The 19,324-nt window shown below is 37.1% G+C and overlaps 2 protein-coding genes across 2 annotated transcripts in view; one reads left to right on the top strand and one right to left on the bottom strand.

Moving 5' to 3' along the window:
* nes (lysophosphatidylcholine acyltransferase 3 protein nessy) overlaps positions 1–15,194 on the bottom strand; it is a 28,972-nt gene extending 13,778 nt beyond the window's left edge. Inside the window, exons 1-5 of the mRNA XM_071598586.1 lie at positions 15,023–15,194; positions 14,510–14,617; positions 2,110–2,232; positions 1,894–2,009; positions 1,224–1,382 (exon numbers count right to left, since the gene is read on the bottom strand). Of these exons, the coding sequence (XP_071454687.1) occupies positions 1,224–1,382; positions 1,894–2,009; positions 2,110–2,232; positions 14,510–14,617; positions 15,023–15,095 (579 nt within the window). The 5' untranslated portion in view covers positions 15,096–15,194. The remainder of the gene's footprint in view (positions 1–1,223; positions 1,383–1,893; positions 2,010–2,109; positions 2,233–14,509; positions 14,618–15,022) is intronic.
* A 107-nt stretch (positions 15,195–15,301) lies between these two features.
* LOC139700317 (TAR DNA-binding protein 43-like) lies at positions 15,302–17,914 on the top strand. The gene is made up of 4 exons (XM_071598956.1): positions 15,302–15,632; positions 15,977–16,146; positions 16,228–16,368; positions 16,838–17,914. Exons 1-4 carry the CDS (start codon positions 15,395–15,397, stop codon positions 17,912–17,914), a joined length of 1,626 nt encoding a protein of 541 aa, XP_071455057.1. The 5' UTR covers positions 15,302–15,394.
* Positions 17,915–19,324: the final 1,410 nt, after the last annotated feature.

Raw genomic sequence — 19,324 nt, 5'->3', positions numbered from 1 at the left:
AATAACTGCTTCTCATTAAATTTCATTTTTCCTTACATATCTACCATTTCATGTCTTACAAGAGAATTGTTAGTTTTGCAAAAAGGTAGGATAAAATTAATAAATTTACTCTATTCATGTTTACTTAATTTTTCCCTCCAGCTGTGAATATGTTGTTTAGGTTAATCTTTGGTTTGACACTATCCAGAAACTGGTTTTAAAAAAAAGGCTTTTATGCTTCAAGCATATATGATTTAATTCTTCCTCAGCATGGAATTTTTATCAGTAAATTGTTTGATCATGGAAATGTGGGGCCTAAAGCAGGTAGATTTTAATTTTATAGTAATTTATATTAATACATGATAAGATTAAACTATATAAGAATACTTTAGAGCCTAATAGAAACAATTTACAATTCAACAACGGTATTTATAGACTTATTTTAAAGAGCCATCTCAAAACCTTCCCACAAAAAAAAAGATTCTATCTATACATACCAAATAAAATAATAAAGGTAAAAGTAGCATTTTTAGGTGGTTTACAGAAACATGTAAGGATGAATCTACCTTTTTTTCACGTACCATTCAACAAATTTCCAAGTGGTTTTTATTGATCATTCAGCTGGACACAAATGTGTTCATTTCACAATGTAAGAAGGGGATCGAGATGGTGCGGGGGCTAACGTACTGGCTTCCCACCCTGAGGGCGCGGGTTCAAATCCCGGCGGTGTTGAATATTTTTCAGAGGTATCTCGATCCCTACTTGAGGTGCTTTGTGGAGGGCACTTTGAGGGAGTACGCCGTCCGTCGGATGGGACGTTAAACTGCAGACCCCTTGGCGCCTTTCGTAAAGAGTAGGCTAATGCCGACGCCGGGTTTCTCTCCACCCTTCATCCTTTCCTGTCCATCCCCTATGGCGCAAATGACCTTAGCTGTCGGTCGCCTCCCCTCAAAACTACTACTACTACTACAATGTAAGAAATATTCTAGTCAAGGAAAATGATTTTTAGACTGTGAAATCTTTGCATTTGTACACACAAATGATTCTTACGAAACCATATATTATCCTAGCCAGTCACATATTCACAGCTTTTGCAAGAATACATTCATTCCTGCTGTGCTACACCTTCATCATGAAATTTCATGATTGTGTGGTGTGAGAAGTTTTCAATTTGTGCTATACTATTGTATTGTTACATAACTTGATGTAGGTGATAATGATATAATTACTAATTAAAGCCTTACCTTGTCTCGTAGTTCCCCTGCAATGAAGTCTTGATACCTCCTCATAGGGAATTGAGGACCCACCAGAAAACTGGCTGGGAAGAAGGTATGAGCCGCAACTTCTAAGAATGAGGGCATTTTGGATAGCGTAGTTTTTTTCTGATCTGATGACAGCTCACTCTGTAAGGTGGACAGAAATACACATATGAGATCAAAGGCTTTTCATTTAGCCAGATATACTGACAGTAAGAATGCATTAACTCATTCCATTTATGAAACAAGCAATGATAGTCAGCATTGGCATTTTGTCTCATGAAAACATGACAACTGATACCAGTGAATTTAATAATATGTTTCATAGTAGTGAGTGGGGGAGTTAAAGAGATCAGATCCCTAATCTGATGTGTGAATTTAATACTAGGTGATTTCTACCTCACCTATCAAATCAACTTTTGGACTGATAACTGTGTTAGCATTTATATTCATTGACATTTAAAAGGCGAACCATTACTGAAAAATTATAAACAACCATGTTTTATAATTGTTTCCAAAATTTCCCAGTTAACATTAGATGAAAACATCCACAAAATGAAACAAGAAGCATTTTGCAATATTATTTATAAGAATATAATTTGACTAATAATAGATTTAAAAGAATAATTTTCAGAAAAAAAACTTGGCATGTACTCACAATTTTTTTAGTCCCATCATAGATGTCAAATGTGAGTCCAATAAGCCTAAGAGCCAGAACACACTGCGGCATGCTCCACTTGATGTCATAGTTCTCAGTCCCCGTAAAATAGTAACCTTGTAATAAAATAAATCAGTAAAATATATTATGTATCAGGAGAGAAAATTCATGTTTTTAAATTAAAATAAATTCAACCATCACTAACATTGAACTTACTAAATAACAAATATCCCATGTTGAATAGAAATGATACATAAACTGACAGCAGTGTTCCGCCAATGGTAAGTAGAGTAATATATATAACAACAACAGATGAGATTGAGTGGAGAACTTCAAATCCTGTAATTGAAAAATAGAGTTAAAATTCAAAAAAAAGTTCAGTGATATGCACACATACGAATGAACCATTTGAATCAAAGGCACTTTTGGATACATGCATTGCATTTGAAACTGTCATTAAATAAGAGCATGGAAGATAGTAAACCTATGATTTGACTACTCACCATATTGATTAAAATACAAGACTCTGCTTTTAAAATACCTGAGAATATTCAAGGACTCTTAGTCTTTTATGGAATGGAAGGATAAGTATCCCTTCATTACAAGACGGTCACAATACCAATTAAGCTAGTTATAAGAAAAATAGTTTTCTTTCGATTCCCAATTTAAGGACCTCACTGTTACTTAACTACAGTGGACAGCAGCAGCAGAAAAGAAGACACAAAAGAGAACTGAACCAGTTATAATAGGTACTTGGAAGTTCAGGATGATGTTGAGAATGGGAAAATTAGAAAATATAAACTGGTAGAGTAAACAAATATATTTAAGGACTGTGTGAGGTGAGATGTAAGGGAAAATAAGAAAATATAAACTGGTAGAGTAAACAAATATATTTAAGGACTGTGTGAGGTGAGATGTAAGGATGACAAGGATTACTGGAGTGACAATTATAGATATCATACATCACATGGGCAGAGAGCAAACAAAGGATGGCTATAATATTGAACATATACGTAGAAGCACAGTAAAAGTAGGGCAGATGAGTAATAAAGCTATTATTAGTAGGGGTAAAAGCTGAATCCATGAACCTGGTCATTATTCAGGTAAACATGCCAGTAAGTAATCAGAGGGAGGAAGAAACAGACAGTGTATACATGCATACAGTGCAAAAGGAGAGATGGATATGAGACTGGGGACTATGGTTTAAGAACAAGGAATGACCCAGGAGAGAGAGCAAAAGAGCTACTTTAATCATAATAAACACTGATTTAAACAGCAAAAAAGAGAAAGGTGTGCATGGAGAATGTCTGGAGATTCAGAAACGTATCAGACTATGTAGTGATTAGGGACACATTTAGGAAAAGCATAATTAATAAGCACAGTTTCCCGAGAGCAGATACAGATCATAATATAGTGCTACAAAAGTGTAACACCACGTTAAAGAGGGTCAAATAGAGAAGATGAAGGAGGAAAGAGAATGTAAAGCATTAACTGCGATGAAAAGGCAGGAGTCCCATGCAGCAGTTGAAAACTCAATGAGTGAAGACAGGGAGATTAGCAGAATAGAAGAAAGATTGGAGCAACTCAAAAAAGAGATTTTGAAAGTAAAAAATGAAACTACTGCACCATTAAATACGAAAATGGTAACAAAACCATGGATTATGAGTGAAATGATTTGGAAGACAGATGAGAGAAGGAAATGGAAGGTTGTAAACAAAGAATTGAGCAGAAGAAAGTACAAGGGAAGAAAGGAAAGTACAAGGAAGAAAGCACAAGGTACATTAGAAACTGAGGTGGGGAAACTTAAAAGGTTGACAGAAGCATTTGTGGAAGATGCAGGGCGAGAATATAAAGAGTTTACAGAGTAAAAGAGAAATATGTATGATGCACAGGAAAGTGTAAGCATTGTCAAGAAGTAAGAAGGGAATAGCTGGGTACAATATCAAAGATGTGGCTGGAAAATTATTAATCCATCCAAGAAACTCTCTGGTCTCTTAGGGGATTTAGGCTGGGAGCCACTTAAGATATGAAGAGAACAAGCCAGACTTACTACACAGACTTTTAGAAAGGTTCAGAACAAATGAGTTTAACAAGGGAATCTAAGTTCATTAAAGGAATTATTATGGCCCTACAATACTTAGATACAAAGATAAAATAAGGGAGATATATACAAATACTCTTTCTTTCCCCGAACAATCAGAAATCATCATTATAGTAAGAAACCGAAGTCACTTAAGAAATATTGAAAACATTTAATTTCCAAGTCAGAACAAAATGAAACATTGCAAAGATATCAGGTATATTTGTAGGTGCATGTGTTTGTTAGTTGATAGTTTGTGTGTTTGCATATGTGTGGATTGTAAGGGTTTTTAAAATGAATGCATATCTTGTTTTGTTAGTGGATTGTATAAATTTGTGGCTTTTGCATGTGGTTTATTTTTCTTAATTACGGGTGGTGCCCTAACACCTCCAACGACATGCCCTTGCAGCAACCTTGTGGAGTATTAAGTAAATGTAGATAGATACAAGGGAGATGAAATGAATGCATAGGGGATCAATATGGTAATGATCCAATCTTCAATAGCTCGAACTTCTATCAATCTAATTTTCTGTAACCAGTAAGAAATTTGCATTTCAGGGTTATTCTTTGTATTTTACACGCCTAATTTGTTATGCATCTCGAAGTCAGCAACTCAAATTTTTCCCGAAGTCAAAAGGAATTAATGTTTCCTATTGACCAAAAACCACCTCTAACTCCAAGTGTATTTCCAATCAACACATTGCGTGTGGATGGTGAGAATTCCCGTCATTTAAGAGAATCATTTTAAACTTTTAATTAATATTATTTACATACTTGGTGGTAATTTTTCATTTGCCTTTTGCTATTTAATAAGAACAGTCGTAACTTAATTTTTGATTTTGTTCATTACTTTTGATAGTTTAGGCCATTTAACTGTATTTAAATTCCAGACTGATTTTCTGTAATGGTGCGCAACTTCAATTTCGACTGCTTGAAACCTATTCATCACCCCTTGTCATTTTGGAGGTAATATTTCTTTTAGCTGATCCTTGGGTACCCCAACTCCTAGCCTCATTATTTCTTGAGTGTTTATCCATAGGGTCCTAGATGAGCCATCGGTGAGGTAACTTATCTCTATAGCCTTAAGGATCATATCTGCATTGGCTTGTCTGCAAGTTCCACTCCCACCTAAGGGAAAGCACTCTCAGCTCTGCTCCAACAAACCATTCATTAATGAATGAATGAATGAGGAGGCCAACAATGAATCATCCATAATTATTTTACGACTATGGTCAGTTCCTTCTCTCGATGTCTTGATCAGTCCGCTCCTTGAGTCCCGTTGAATTGTGATTTTAGTTTTGGGTTTGCCCTGTGAGAGGATTTTCTCAATCCGTATTTTTTGAAATATTTGAGGGAATATTCCATATAATAACATCGTTTAGGAAAGAGTGGTTTGCAAGAGGAAGACAATTTATTAGATCTGGGTGCCGATTACTAGTCAGATGTGCCATTTGAGTATGACGAAGAGAGCAACAAGATCAAAAGTGATTCTGATATTGCCATGAAGCCAGAAATAGAAAATCCTCACCTCTCTTAATAAAACGAAAGTGACTTAGATAAGAGTGCCAACAAAGACAATACTTCACCAGGAATCTCAAGTGAATGGGAAAAAATAGATTCTTAGAGGGATTTAGAGCAACTTTTAGATCCACCTGGAGTAAAATGCAAACCAGAAAATTCTACCAGTATCCTTGTATGTAGTCTCACAGCTTGTGGCAGATGACTTTTTCAAAATGATGTGCATTCAATTTGATCTGTATTACCATCAAAACCAACATAAATACAATCACAAAAAACAGGGAAGTGGTCAGACATAACCATTACTGAAATGGAAAAATTCATTGCAATTTTGATTCTCACGGGCAAGAGAGGAAAGATTCACCAAAGGAGTGATAGGATATTGATCCTTTTATTGAAGCGAATATACTTGGAGAATTACTGACTAGAAACAGATTTGGGAAGCATTGCACTTCAGCGATAACGGAGAAATTTTGGTGCGACGGAGAAGCTGTATAAAATAAGACCTGTACTTGAATACTTCATAGAAAACTTCAAAATGTATGAACATATATATTCGGTTTATATACAATAAATACATTATATTAACTGAAGCAGGAGATATCACCGGATGAATGATGATTCCATGGACAGTAAAATTAAAAATCAAGTCCTATAATTCAGCCAAAATCATAAAGAATGGGTTACTAGTTAGTATGATTAGTAAAAGTAATTCTGGCTACCCTAGTAATTTAGAAATATTTTCAGCCGAGGGGAAAAAAATTAGGAAAGCTATCCTTTCACTTCTACAGCCTCATCTCAATCTTTGGCATCATTTCTATCAATAAAATTATTATAACAGTGTCAAAAGAGCAGAACTGCTCTTTGATAATAAATTAAGAGTGGAACATTCAGATCTGTTAGATGGCTCCCTGCCACATTAAAGAGTGAGGCGAAAACCTTAAAAAGGGACAGGGCACATTTTCTCGTAAAGATGAAGTGCTTCTGGTGACTTGGAAAGACATAAGGGAGGTGAAAATGATTAGCACTATTCACAGCACTAGGATAGTTAATACAAAGCTGAAAGATAGGATCACAGGGCTGCCAAAACAGGTAAAAAAACCTATCTGCATTTTGAAATATAATAAGTTCATTAATGGCATAGAAAGGGCAGATATGTATTTATCGTGTTATACAATCATGAGAAAAACAATGAAATGGTCAAAGAAAGCTGTTAATTGTGTTGATTTTAATGATTCTTGAGTTTATAAACCACTAACTGAATCAAATATCATTTGAGTCCAAGGCTTTCCGCTGCAGACCACCAAGGAGTGACCAATGAGTACAGAGGAGCCAGATGAGTCATCTTTGGTAGATGATGGTGATGATAAGCCGAGGCAAAAAAACATTTAAACAAAGAAAGGGGGAATCCGGGGGAAGAAAAAATACCACACAATAAGATGCACTGACTAAGCTGAAAGCTCATATTTCCATTGCCAGGCCAGAAAAGAAGATGAACTTTCACTTGTAACAGGATAATACTATGCCCCATTCCAGTTTGGAGATCACCAGACACAGAAAAATTTGAATGGACTACTTTAGTCTTCATTTTAAGACACTCAAAAATCCATCTTCTTGGGCCAATGAAAGATGGATGCCTATTCTGGCTCAAAATTTTTATCACTGAAGCAAGCAGGCTGTTTCCAATAGTAAAAGTGCATGAAGAATAGTGGTTATGTGGAAGAATTAATGAATGCAAGTGAAACACTACTCTATTTATCTGTGTTAATATGCTCCCTGTAACTTTTATAGTTGTCATGAAAATAAATAGGAGAGATTATTTATAGAATGGCCTTCATTGAAATGTTCAACATTTCAGGAAAATAATATTCCATTCCTTAAAATCTAGTTCTTCACATGAAAACCATCCTGGGTTATATTTCCCTTTTAGAAATTTGAACAAGTTTGAAAATATCAAAACACCATCCTTGGGAACTTGTGTAAAATATATTCATCCTTTGTTTAAATGTTTGCCAGAAATACTGTTTGGCTTAACACATATCATCTAACCAAAACTGAAAAATAAAACCTATGGAAATCGCCAATGCTAGCAACATTACTCTAAAATTCTACGTTTTCAATGTTTCTAAAAAACACACTATATTTCCAAGTATGACACCTTCAATGATTAGAACTACAGAAACTTATTTCTTATTAAAACTATTAGAATCTTGAACTATATTACTATTAAATGTAAAATGTTATCACAATAAAAATTTTGAATAAAACTCCAGTGATTTATTAATGGCAATAAGAGGTTTTTGTTGTATTGATATAAATGAAGAACAATTGTTAAGTAAAAAATTATGTTTCTGTAAGAGGCTTCACCATTCTTTTTACGGTGACCTGGTTAAGATTTACTATTTTGAAGCAACTTTTATGCCCATAAAGTCAGAATTTCATCAGTAAAAGCAGTTTGCATTTTCACCCAAACGTGTTTGCAGGATTTTTTTCTAAATCCCCATAGTTCAATGCTCTAGGCATTCTGCTCAAAACAGTTTTCTTGTTACCTGGAAAATGTTTATGCAAGAACTTCATTTCTGTACCAATTGATTGCAAATACAATTTTATATTTGTTTACCATGCTGATAGAAATGATGATGAAGTGAAAAGTTCATTTGTATCCAACATTAACCTGTACTTCTTATCCATGTAAGCTAAACAACACTCTGATAATATACGAAAAGGTTATTCAATACACTTTGGATTCAAATTGATATTATATTTAACATGTTCAATGTGTGATGGACATCAATTTAAGGCTTTATCGGGCTTTCATTGATTGGAGCATGTCTAGTGACATCCAGCCTACTTCCCTTTTCAATGGGCTCAACAGGCAGTGAGCCATTTCCCTTTCACTCCCTGTTGCATCACAGCCATCATATAGTTTCCATCTTCAGTGTGCTTTTTCTGTTTTGGATTTGCTGTCTTACTTTTATTCTCTAAGATTTTTTGACTTTTTGTGTGTTTTTATATACTTTAAGTAAATCTAATAACGGATTGCTAGTAATTAGAGTCACAGGTTTTTATTGTAAGATTTTTACATTCAAACTTTGTTTAATTGTTTTTGGTGAACGCCAGAGAGATATAAAATTTAAACTAAAGTAAATCATCTATCATCACTGTTAAAGTGTGGACACATTTTTCCAATTATTTCGAATAAACTGCATTGAAAATGAGGGTCTTAAAACTATTACTTCACTTACCCTACTCAATGTTTCATAATTTCCTAGTTGTGAATTTTTGCCCATTGGCAGAGAGCAACTGTCACTTATCTTTGTAATGGTGAATTGGGGGAAAGGTGATTAAGGATGACCTTACCTAAGTCACCATCAATCACTTCCCTGGTTTGTTTGCTTTCAATCTGTATTCTGTGCATAACATACTAAAGTTGAGTGTGCATAGTTTCAATAATTTGTGCTACTCAATGTGTATTTGGGCTGAGATAGTATGAGCTGAACGTATGTATCAGGCTAGCATGTTGAGTGTTAATTTGCAGTAAGTAAATGTTATAGTCTCACAAATCATTAAATGATTTACTTAAATTAATTTCTTTTTGCAGGAATAATTCTCTACAACTACCCATATATCTTTTTCTAACATTATCATGGAATTAAGCACAGTATATATTTGACATACTTGGAAAGTAAAATATTTTTGATTCATTCAGCTTACTGATACGTACCTTCATTATTATTTGATAAGTACCTTTATAATATATGTATAGTATTACAAAAGTTATCTAATTTAGAAACAACTTATTGAGCTGTTAACAATTAAATTAATATGCATACTACACACACACATATATACATCATACATACATATATGTATGTATACGTACATGAAGTTAGGACAAGTGGACAAAGACAAAACAAAAAAAACAAACAAAAAACACAGAAACATACAAACAAGGAAAGAAACTCACAAGGTTTTGAATTTTCAGTGGTCCACGCCACCTTTCTCAAGGTAGAGGACAGAACTGAGGAAAGAAGGCTGGAAATGCTGGATGGAAGGGAAAGGTTTGCGAGGGGAAGAGTTGGGAGGGGAGGAGTTAGGAGGGGGATTTTTAGAAGAGCGGGGATAATATGGAAAGTGTTGGGGGCAGAGGAGGGATCAAAATATGTGAAGATCGGGGTAATTAATGTATAATATGGGCAATTCCAGGAATCCAGGAGCCAGAAGAACGCCCGCTACATTATTTTGAGTTTCAGAGGATGGTCAGAGGGTGGGAGGGATGCTAAGATGGCTACACCATAGTATTTATCAAAGAGAGTGTTGTGTTTGGAGGCATGTTTGGGGATTGGGAGCATACCAATCAGGGAAGAATCCTTGCAGGAGGCCCGGTGGTTATTGATTCTAATATTGAGGGGTGTGGTACAGTGTCCAATATAAAAGGCAGGACAAAGTTGGTGCTTCAGAAGGTAAACTACATTGCTGAAGGTGCATGAGGAGTATGGGATTGGTGGGAGAGAGTTAAAAAGTGGATGGGAGAGGGATAGGGTTCTGGTTTTGAAAATAGGATATGTTTTACATCTAGGTTTATTGCAATGGGAGTGGTTTTGTGGGTTTATTTTATGGGAGTGGTTTTGGGATGGGGCAGGGAATTAAGGAGTGGATTGGTGGATTTGAGAAGATCTGATAAGTTGGCGGGGCATTTGAAAGTAACAGAGGGACATTTGGAAAAAAGTTTGGTAGGGGATTCATAGTTTTTGAGGATAAGGTAGAGGTCTTTTAGTATTAATCACAGAGATTCTAGGCCCGGGAAGGAAGTGGTGCACATTGAATGAGTGTGGGTTTCTGCAGTGGAGGAAGGTATGGGAGTGTAGGCATTAGGCATGTCTATGGATCCTTTTGTTAAGGAGGGATTTAGGATAACCTCGTTTGAGGAGCATATATATATATATATATATATATATACACACACACACATATTATTACACACCAATACATACATACATACGAGGGTCATCCGGAAAGTAGTACCCGTTCGTGCCGCATGAAGTGCTGACGACGCGAGTAGCCGCTGGACGAGGTCAGATAGCTTCAGTGGCTTGTCTGCCTTCTCTGAGCCAAGTTGCGTGACACTAGCATTGCCTGTGTTGTTTCTGTGATTGTTTACAATGTTTAAAAAAATTGAGAACGCCGCCAGTTGTGAAGTGAGGGCAGTGATTAAATTCCTCAATGCAAGAAACGTTCGCCCATGTGATATTCATCGCCAATTAAAGGAGGTGTATGGAGACAATGTAATGGACGAGTCGTCTGTTCGGCGGTGGTGTCGCAACTTCAACATGGGGAGGGGGAACACACACGACGATGAGCGTTCGGAGAGACCGTCTGTCATTACAGACCAACTGGTGAGCTCAGTTGACGAATTCGTGAGGAACGATCGGCGCGTCACAATTGATGACATCTGTGAGCATTTTCCCAATGTTTCTCGAACAATTGTTCATGAAATTGTTAAACACCATCTGCATTATGCAAAAATTTGTGCAAGATGGGTCCCTCGCGTATCTCAATGAGCTGGCGGCGAAGGACTATGCAGCAGGAATACAGAAACTTGTCACACGTTATGACAAATGCCTTAATTTGCTTGGAGATTATGTTGAGAAGTAGTTTAAAGTATCCTCTTTCAAATAAAATTTTTTATGTTTGTTAATATTTACTTTTGTGTCTTTATTTCACGAACGGGTACTACTTTCCGGATGACCCTCGTATATATATGCATATTTCATTTTAATATGCATAATTTTTGAATATAAACATAGTCATCAACCTGAAGGATGGCTTGGTAGGTGACAGTAGAGTTTACCCAGTAACATGCCCAACGGCGTGTGAAATTCATACATCAGGGTAGGTGGGGCAGTTCCTTTCCCTGCAAGATCTGGTACCCGAAAAATCACACAGCTTAGGTGGAGCTGAAGGTGCCCTGAGAGGCTTGCCCAGGAATCAAACCTGGACTCTCTGGTGAGTAGTCCAATGCTCTACCCCTGGACTACTGCGATCCACACAGAAATGTATGTATATATATATATATATATATATATATATATATATATATATATATATATGTATATACATTCAAACAGGAAATCCCACCAAACGGCGAACAAATACTCATTTATATAGAAACAGATATAAGGAAAAGGGATAGGAACACACATAAAGGGCAAACACAGGAGACGTGGGGAAGGCAGAATATAGCAGATCACGAGTGAAAAAATATTTCCTAGACCGGGATTTGAACTCCGGACCTTTCCACTTGCCAGGCGGAGGCTCTTAACCACTTGAGCTATGCAGGAAACATAATTTACATTGAGATCTGCAATGCTTTATGCAACCAAATATATATATATATATATATATATATATATATATATATATATATGCAGTCTGAGACATGTACAGGTTGCAGATTACCTCATGTCTAGGACTGTCTGCAGGCCTCCTGTCCCTCTAATCTATTCCTATGCTGAGGGATAAGGGATAATTATTTTTCGCAACCATGAATAATGAAGTAGAAATTTTTGAAGGCACATATATTATGTGTTTATTGACTATTCTTTTTCATACGGGGACAATTTCACTGATTGCCAGAAAAATTTCAGTTTATTTTAATACTGATATCCCGTTCAATTTCCCTGGTTTACAGAGATATATAAGTTGAAGCATTATGAAAACATTTAAATTTGAAAAACACTGACTAAAGAATAGCTATGACTTAGCCTCAAAAATTCCCACAGTACCAAGGAAGGGGTGACTTATACATTAGGAACATTACACAATTCAAAAGAGGTACAGGCAAAGCATGGTATGGGGGCTTCATTTAGGATGCAAATGGTTAGGGCCAGGTGGAAGGTGTTGTCTGTAAACCAAAAGCTGACAAATTAGATTATGAAATATCATTATTCATGGGCAATTATGGGGTCAAATTGGTCCACCAGCTACCTACTAAAGCAGATGATGTACTGCCCAGGAATCATTTGTACTACTTGGAAGGCAATACTGCTTAACTGCAATGAGCTAGAATTTATCAATTAAAAGTCAGGCCACACCACTGTAACCTTTAAAGTTTGGTCATAATGGGAATGTTACATATTTGAAAAAACTAATAAAACCAATTTCCTTCAAAAATTTATGAATCATAAAATAATTAAGGGAAACCAAAAAACTGAAAAACTCTGAAGCAGACTGATGCATAAAAATATTAATCATAAATATTCTTCTCTCCTATCATAATTTCAAGGAAACTCATTCACACAATGAATCCTATATGGAATTCTTAGTCTTCGACTCTTAGGATTTGTTTTTCAAAGGGACTTGATTAGTATATATTATGGTTCTCATACATTCATTTGTTATAAGCTTCCTCTTTATGCAGATCATACATTAAACAGGCTTCACAGTAGATTTTTGCCAGTTTTCTATCATGAAGAAAAAACATATGAATGACCACAGGCATCCACTGCAGAGCAATACAGTGGCTAAATTGCATAAGCTAAGGGTAAGACAGCAGTCACAAACATTATTTTATTAGTTTACACAGCTATGAAGTCCCCTCTCTTACTGTATTATTTAATTTCAAAAAGACCATTACCCCTCAACCCATTAGTGGATTTATAGCTCAGCACTCATCCACAAGGAGCTCCACAAAATGTTAAATATTCCTAAAAACATTTTAGTTTGATAACCATCCAAAATATTATTTTCAGGAAATAAAATAAATTAAAAGCTTGTGTGCTGGACCAGTGAGGCAGGTAATCAGCTATGGACCGAAGGGTGCCACTTTCCCATCACAGTGGTGCCTCTGGACTTCCCTGCTTTATCCAAGTTGTGAGTGATTTTCTGGGTAGCCTCCATCATTTTAAATATGCAATAAGTTTTACAAACTATGAATTGGAGCAACATAAAATTTTCATTTCAAGTAATATAAGTTCCTGTTACGTGCATGAAAAAATTTCACGGCCTTGATACAATTTTCATAATATGATGGTATAATTAATATTCATACATTCTATCCTCGCATCCACCAGTGCTAAATAATTACTGCACAAATTAACTGACATTTAGGATGAGAAATTGTTTATTTACCAGTATACTATTAAAATACTGTCATCACAAGATGCATAATTAACTATGTACATATTATACAATAGTACTTTTCTACAGATGTCTATTGATATGAAGTAGTTAACTGTACCATGGCATCATCAAGTACAAAAATAAATGTGGAACCAGGGAATATATACATTAAATTCAGGATGAGGGTTTTTCTACATGGGATTACCACTGGGTCTTTTAAATATGAATACTTCCATTAAGTGAAGCCCGAAGTAGCTGGATTTACAGTATGAGGACACTGTTAAATGAACAAATAATGGTGCATTGAAACACTAGTCTCAAATAATGCAACTACGAGAAATTGAAGATGAAATTTTATAACTGATATTTCATGATAAACAAACCCGTTTGGCGACTTAAATTAAGGGCATTACTATCAAATTGTACTTATAATTGGATTGTCATACATTTACATTAGAGAATATTACAAATTCTGACCAGTTATAAACAGCTATAGCTATAATCTACCAAGTTGATTTGATGGCCGTAGGTCCCCATGCTAAAAATGTTGACCTACTCAGTAATATTACTTCTTCGGAGGTTTGCAGTGGCCAATGCTAATCAGTAATTGGTGAAATATTCTAATTATCCAGGATTATCTGGAATGGGATATCATTTTAACTTTTTACTGCCTTCGTTCTAAAAATTGATACGAAGAGAAATCACATGAATTGGGGGTCAAGAGATAGGCAGCCTCCTGAAGCAGGGGACCTGCGTTAGTTCGGGAGTCTATTACGCCACTTTATTAGAGATCTTAATAAAGTGAACATTGCCTGCCGCTACACATGAACCGACATTATGAACTTATTTAGATGAAAAACCGCGAAAGTCAGCTGGTGAAAGATAAATAGTACTAACCATAATTGAAGAAACCAATACCTATTCCGCAACATATGAAAAATATATGCTGAAGGTTTGGGCTTTTCCGATACAGGGTGTACCTATGGAATACCGCTATTGGGTAACCTGAAAAGTAAAATTGTATTGAAGTTATAATGGAACAATTAGGATACATTATTACATGTACTTGTGGCAACTTGTACTTAAGTTATTTCATAGGATTAGTAAGCCATTGCCCCGTCTTTATTCAGGAATTAGATCAAACTGACTTAATATCACACACCTGAATAGAGGAGTAAATTAATACAGAATAAGCTTTTAAAATTACATTACATCCACTTAGGGGTAGTATAATTTCGAGGCTACAAATTAAATTAATCCCATGATATGTTCCTTTAGTGAAATGGCCTTTTAACTATCTAGAAATGGTAGGAAAAGCCGCAACAAAATGTTGGGTAAGGACAGTTACTTTGACCTAAACATGAAATAAAGAGAAAGTAATACGTAGTTTTTCAAGTTCAGAAGGATTACCTATTAACAATGATAGTAGTAAACGCAATGCCGGCTCCGTAGCACCCAGCGAAGCCGCTATCTCCTTCAACATCTCTATTTTCACGAAGTAGCATTCACTCCAAATACAAGTTGATCAGAAAACCGAATTAAAGTCGAACAACTGACGACGGCGAAAGATGTGGAGCGTGTCGAGGACTATCGAGATGTAGCAACGGTCGACTGATTCAAAGGATTTAACTATCGCAGTGTTGTACCTTTCGATAGTGGTGGAAGTTTTGCCGACGTTTCGATTAGCAATTGTCTTCCAAGTTGTTGCCAAGGTGCTTGTTAAAATACCACGTTAAGAGTTGGCGGTGTAATATTTTTGGTGTGGTCTTTAACACGCCAAAAATGAGTGGATATCTTCAAGTCTCTGAAGATGAAGGAGAAGAACCAATTGAACTCCCAACGGAAGACGACGGGACTTTACTCTTGTCAACTCTTGCAGCCCAGTTTCCAGGAACTTGTGGTTTAAAGTACCGGAATCCAGATGGTCGTGTGATGCGGGGTGTGAGATTGGTAGATGGTAGACTCCATTCGCCGGATAGTGGATGGGGAAACAGTGTTTATTATTGCGTTTTTCCTAAAGGTAATTCATAACAGGGCAAATACTTTGTTAGTTACACTAATAGATTGGCCGGCCATATTATGTTTATCCACCATCTTGGCTGCTGACGACTTTTACTTGCTATTTCGAATTATAGAAAGTCATACAAAACTAGATTGGTTTTATTTTTTGAAAATTCATTCAAATTTTAACATAATTAAATTTTATTGGTCCGTTGGTTTTTGCGCGATTAAAAAAAATCAAAAGCTTTGGAATCGGATAAGCAATTCATCTTCTGAACCGTCTTAATTTTTGAATAATTTGTTAATTATTAGATTTTTAATGTATGGTATTCAAATTATTTTATGTTATTTTAATTTGAATAGAGAACAAGAGGAAATCGGATGACCACCTTGAGAATTCGACTGCAAAAACTAAAAGAATGGAAACTAAACAGAAATGTTCAGATTTAATTGTTTTAGGTTTACCTTGGAAAACTACTGAACAGTTGTTAAGAGAATATTTTGAATCGTTTGGAGAGGTCCTTATGGCTCAGGTAAGAAGAGATTCAGTTCCTATTTGCAATGCTCTTGTTATTTTAATATTATATTGTGTCTTATCCTTGTGTTTTCTTCAGGTGAAAAAGGATGCTAAAACCGGTCACTCGAAAGGCTTTGGTTTCATTAGGTTTGGAAGTTATGAGTCTCAAATGCGTGTGTTAGCCCAGAGGCACATGATAGATGGGCGATGGTGTGATGTGAAAATTCCTAATTCTAAGGTAAATATTCATGAAAGAGGAAGTGTAAATTTGAAGTTATATCAGAGTAGAAGCTATTAGTGTCGGAATATATTAAACCCATTGCGTTTGAGCAGAAACTATCACATCATATTTTGTATACATTTTTGAAGAACTTGAGCGTATAACAATTCATTTTGAGGTACTTGAGTGTTCATTCACCAAATTAAATTTCAGTTGGACCAATTAACTGTTAACTAGCAATTAATGTAATTTGGTAGATGATTAAACCATGAATTACCTCAGGCATGGATGTTAATTAATAATATAAAAATGCTTACACATATACTCAGCATATATGTGAGTATTCATCATTAATGAAGTCCAGATTTTAATAACTCTGGGGATAGCAAATACTAGTATAATTATGCGTTTTATTGTAGTATGGCAAAAACCAAACATGAGGTACGTTTAGGACTGTATTAATCACGTTTTTATTTTTAAACTTAAGGAGGGCCAGATCCAGCAGGTGCCTTGTAAGGTGTTTGTTGGACGATGCACTGAGGACATGGGCCCAGATGACTTGCGTGAGTATTTCTCGAAGTTCGGCGAGGTGACGGATGTGTTCATCCCAAAGCCATTTCGAGCATTCGCCTTTGTGACGTTCCTTGACCCTGACGTTGCCCAGTCCCTGTGTGGGGAAGACCACATCGTGAAAGGTGTGTCCGTTCATGTCAGCAACGCAGCTCCCAAGACGGACCCTAACGTACGGTCCCCGTACGGTCACAGGGGGGGTGGAGGAGCTGGTGGTGGTGGGGGCGTGGGAGGGGGTGGGGCTGGATCTGGAGGGGGCGGGGGAGGCGGAGGAGGCGTTGGAGGTGTGGGGAGTGCAGGAGGTGGAGCCATGAGGTCTTCGGGAGTGGGCACGGATCCAAAAAACTTGTCGGGAGGCCCCTTTGCCCAGGGGCACCACCACCACCACTACCACGGCTCGGGCATGGCGAGCAACGCCGCCGGTGGAGGCACTTGGAACCACGCCGGTAGGGGTAATCTGGATATGCCCAACCTGCAGGCGCTGGGGATAACAGGCGGAGGAAGCACGGGCGGAGGAATGGGGGCCGCCCAGGGGAGCCAGCCTCTGGGGAACCCCCTGGGCATGGGCGCCCTAAGCCTGAGTGGACTTCCGATGAATCCTGCACTGGTGGCGGCGGCCCTCAATCAGGCGGGTTGGGGGCTGATAGGGAACCTTCAAGGGGGTCAGGCGGGGGCAGGAGATGGTCCTCCGCCCCCACAGGCATTTGGTAATCCAGGTGCTGCGGCCGCTGCATTCGGCGGCAACCAAGCGGGTGGGCAAAGTGGGGCGCCGAATCAGGGCTCTGGAGGGGGCGGGGGCGGTGGTGGGGGATTTCTTAGCTGGATGAACCAGCCGGCGGGTGGTAGTGGCGGCGGGGGTGGCGGGGGAGGTGGTGCGGACACTGGGGGGGCTGTTGGGGTTGCGGGTTCAAATGGGCCAGGGCAAGGGGCCTCGTGGCCTCAGAGGGAGAATAAAGCGGGAGGTGGAGGGGGTGGATTCCTCAAGTACGATTAGAAGCTGCAGCAGCTCAAGATAAGCAGGGGAACTCTTGTCCTCGACAGTAAAAGTGGCAGCAAGGACTCTAAAAAGCGCTGTGTGTTGGCATCAGGGCTGTATTTTTTTGTTGGTGGTGTAAAGGGGAGAGAGAGAAGAAAGAGAGAGTGAGAGAGAGAAAATGGGGTGAGATTTGAAGTAGATCCAGTGAAAGGTGAAGAGAAAATGAGTGGAGGGTTTTAATTTGTGTGAACAGCGTAAATGCAGTGGAAAACTTGCTGTAGATGTATTGTTGAGGAAAGGGTAATTGCTTTTGGAATGTCTTTATACCCAATACTACCCATTATATAATGCTGGGCTGGGTGGCCATCTAAATTACTTTTTAGCAGAATTTCCACTGCATTTTAATAATGATATAAATGTGTGGGTGTTACTTTTTCTCATTTTGTGCGTTAGTCTGAAAAGCAGATTGATTGATGGAATTCATACATGTACTCTTATATTTATTGAAATTTTATTTTCTGTTAATTGTTTGTCTGAAGTGCATAATGGACGTTTGGTTGCCCACCAAATTAATTTTCACGCTGATGATAGTGTATGAATGTTTGGTGCGTTGACATGACTGATTAAAATTATTTTCATAATGAATTAAATATTGGAAGGTCTGGGCCTTCCTGTATATTTTGTCCTATAAGTACAAAGTCAGACATTATGTAAGAGCTTGTAGATACAGAGAGGATGTTTTGTGATTGTCGAAAATATGTAAATGAGTGTTGTGGTGGGTAATTAAATTACATTGTGCATTGTATGGAAATGAGCCACAGATGCGAGATCCATCATATCCTTATAGTTTCGTTTTGCAAGTGTGCATCATAATCTAACCTAGACCCAAGGAGGGAATCATTCGCCCATTAGCTATTTAGACCAATTTTTAAAACAACTTCATGAAAGAGAGTGAATTATTTTTCAATTTTTTAAAGGTATAATTCAGTTTGACACAGAACTTATAGTTTTGTATTCATTGTCTTGAAAATGTGGTATTGCTTGATTTTTAAGTCTGATGTTTAGCTTTTGGATGTTAGGGTTGGAGAAACTTCTTATCCCATGATTGAGACACATTTATGTGCATTTCTCTATTAATATTTCTACTATAATGCATTGCACCAAGCTGAGTAGCTCTTGCAGTCAAGATATCTGAATATCAGTTATATTTCTTATGCTTAGTTACCCTCATATTCATATACATCTTATCTCTTTTATTTCCCATCCTTGAATTATGCCTGTAATTTTTGCCTTCAATTTGGTATTGTTTGCTGTTTGTCATAAAATCTCATGCCACTCTTGAGCATTGATAATTTATCTCCAAATTAATGTTTTTGAGTTTCTGACGTTGAGGTATTTACCTTATGAGTAATTTAAGTTAGTTCATTC

This window comes from Hetaerina americana, unplaced genomic scaffold (assembly GCF_022747635.1).
Source record: "Hetaerina americana unplaced genomic scaffold, ioHetAmer1.1.p SCAF_10, whole genome shotgun sequence".
NCBI lineage: Eukaryota > Metazoa > Arthropoda > Insecta > Odonata > Calopterygidae > Hetaerina > Hetaerina americana.
This window is presented reverse-complemented; position numbering and strand designations above follow the sequence as displayed.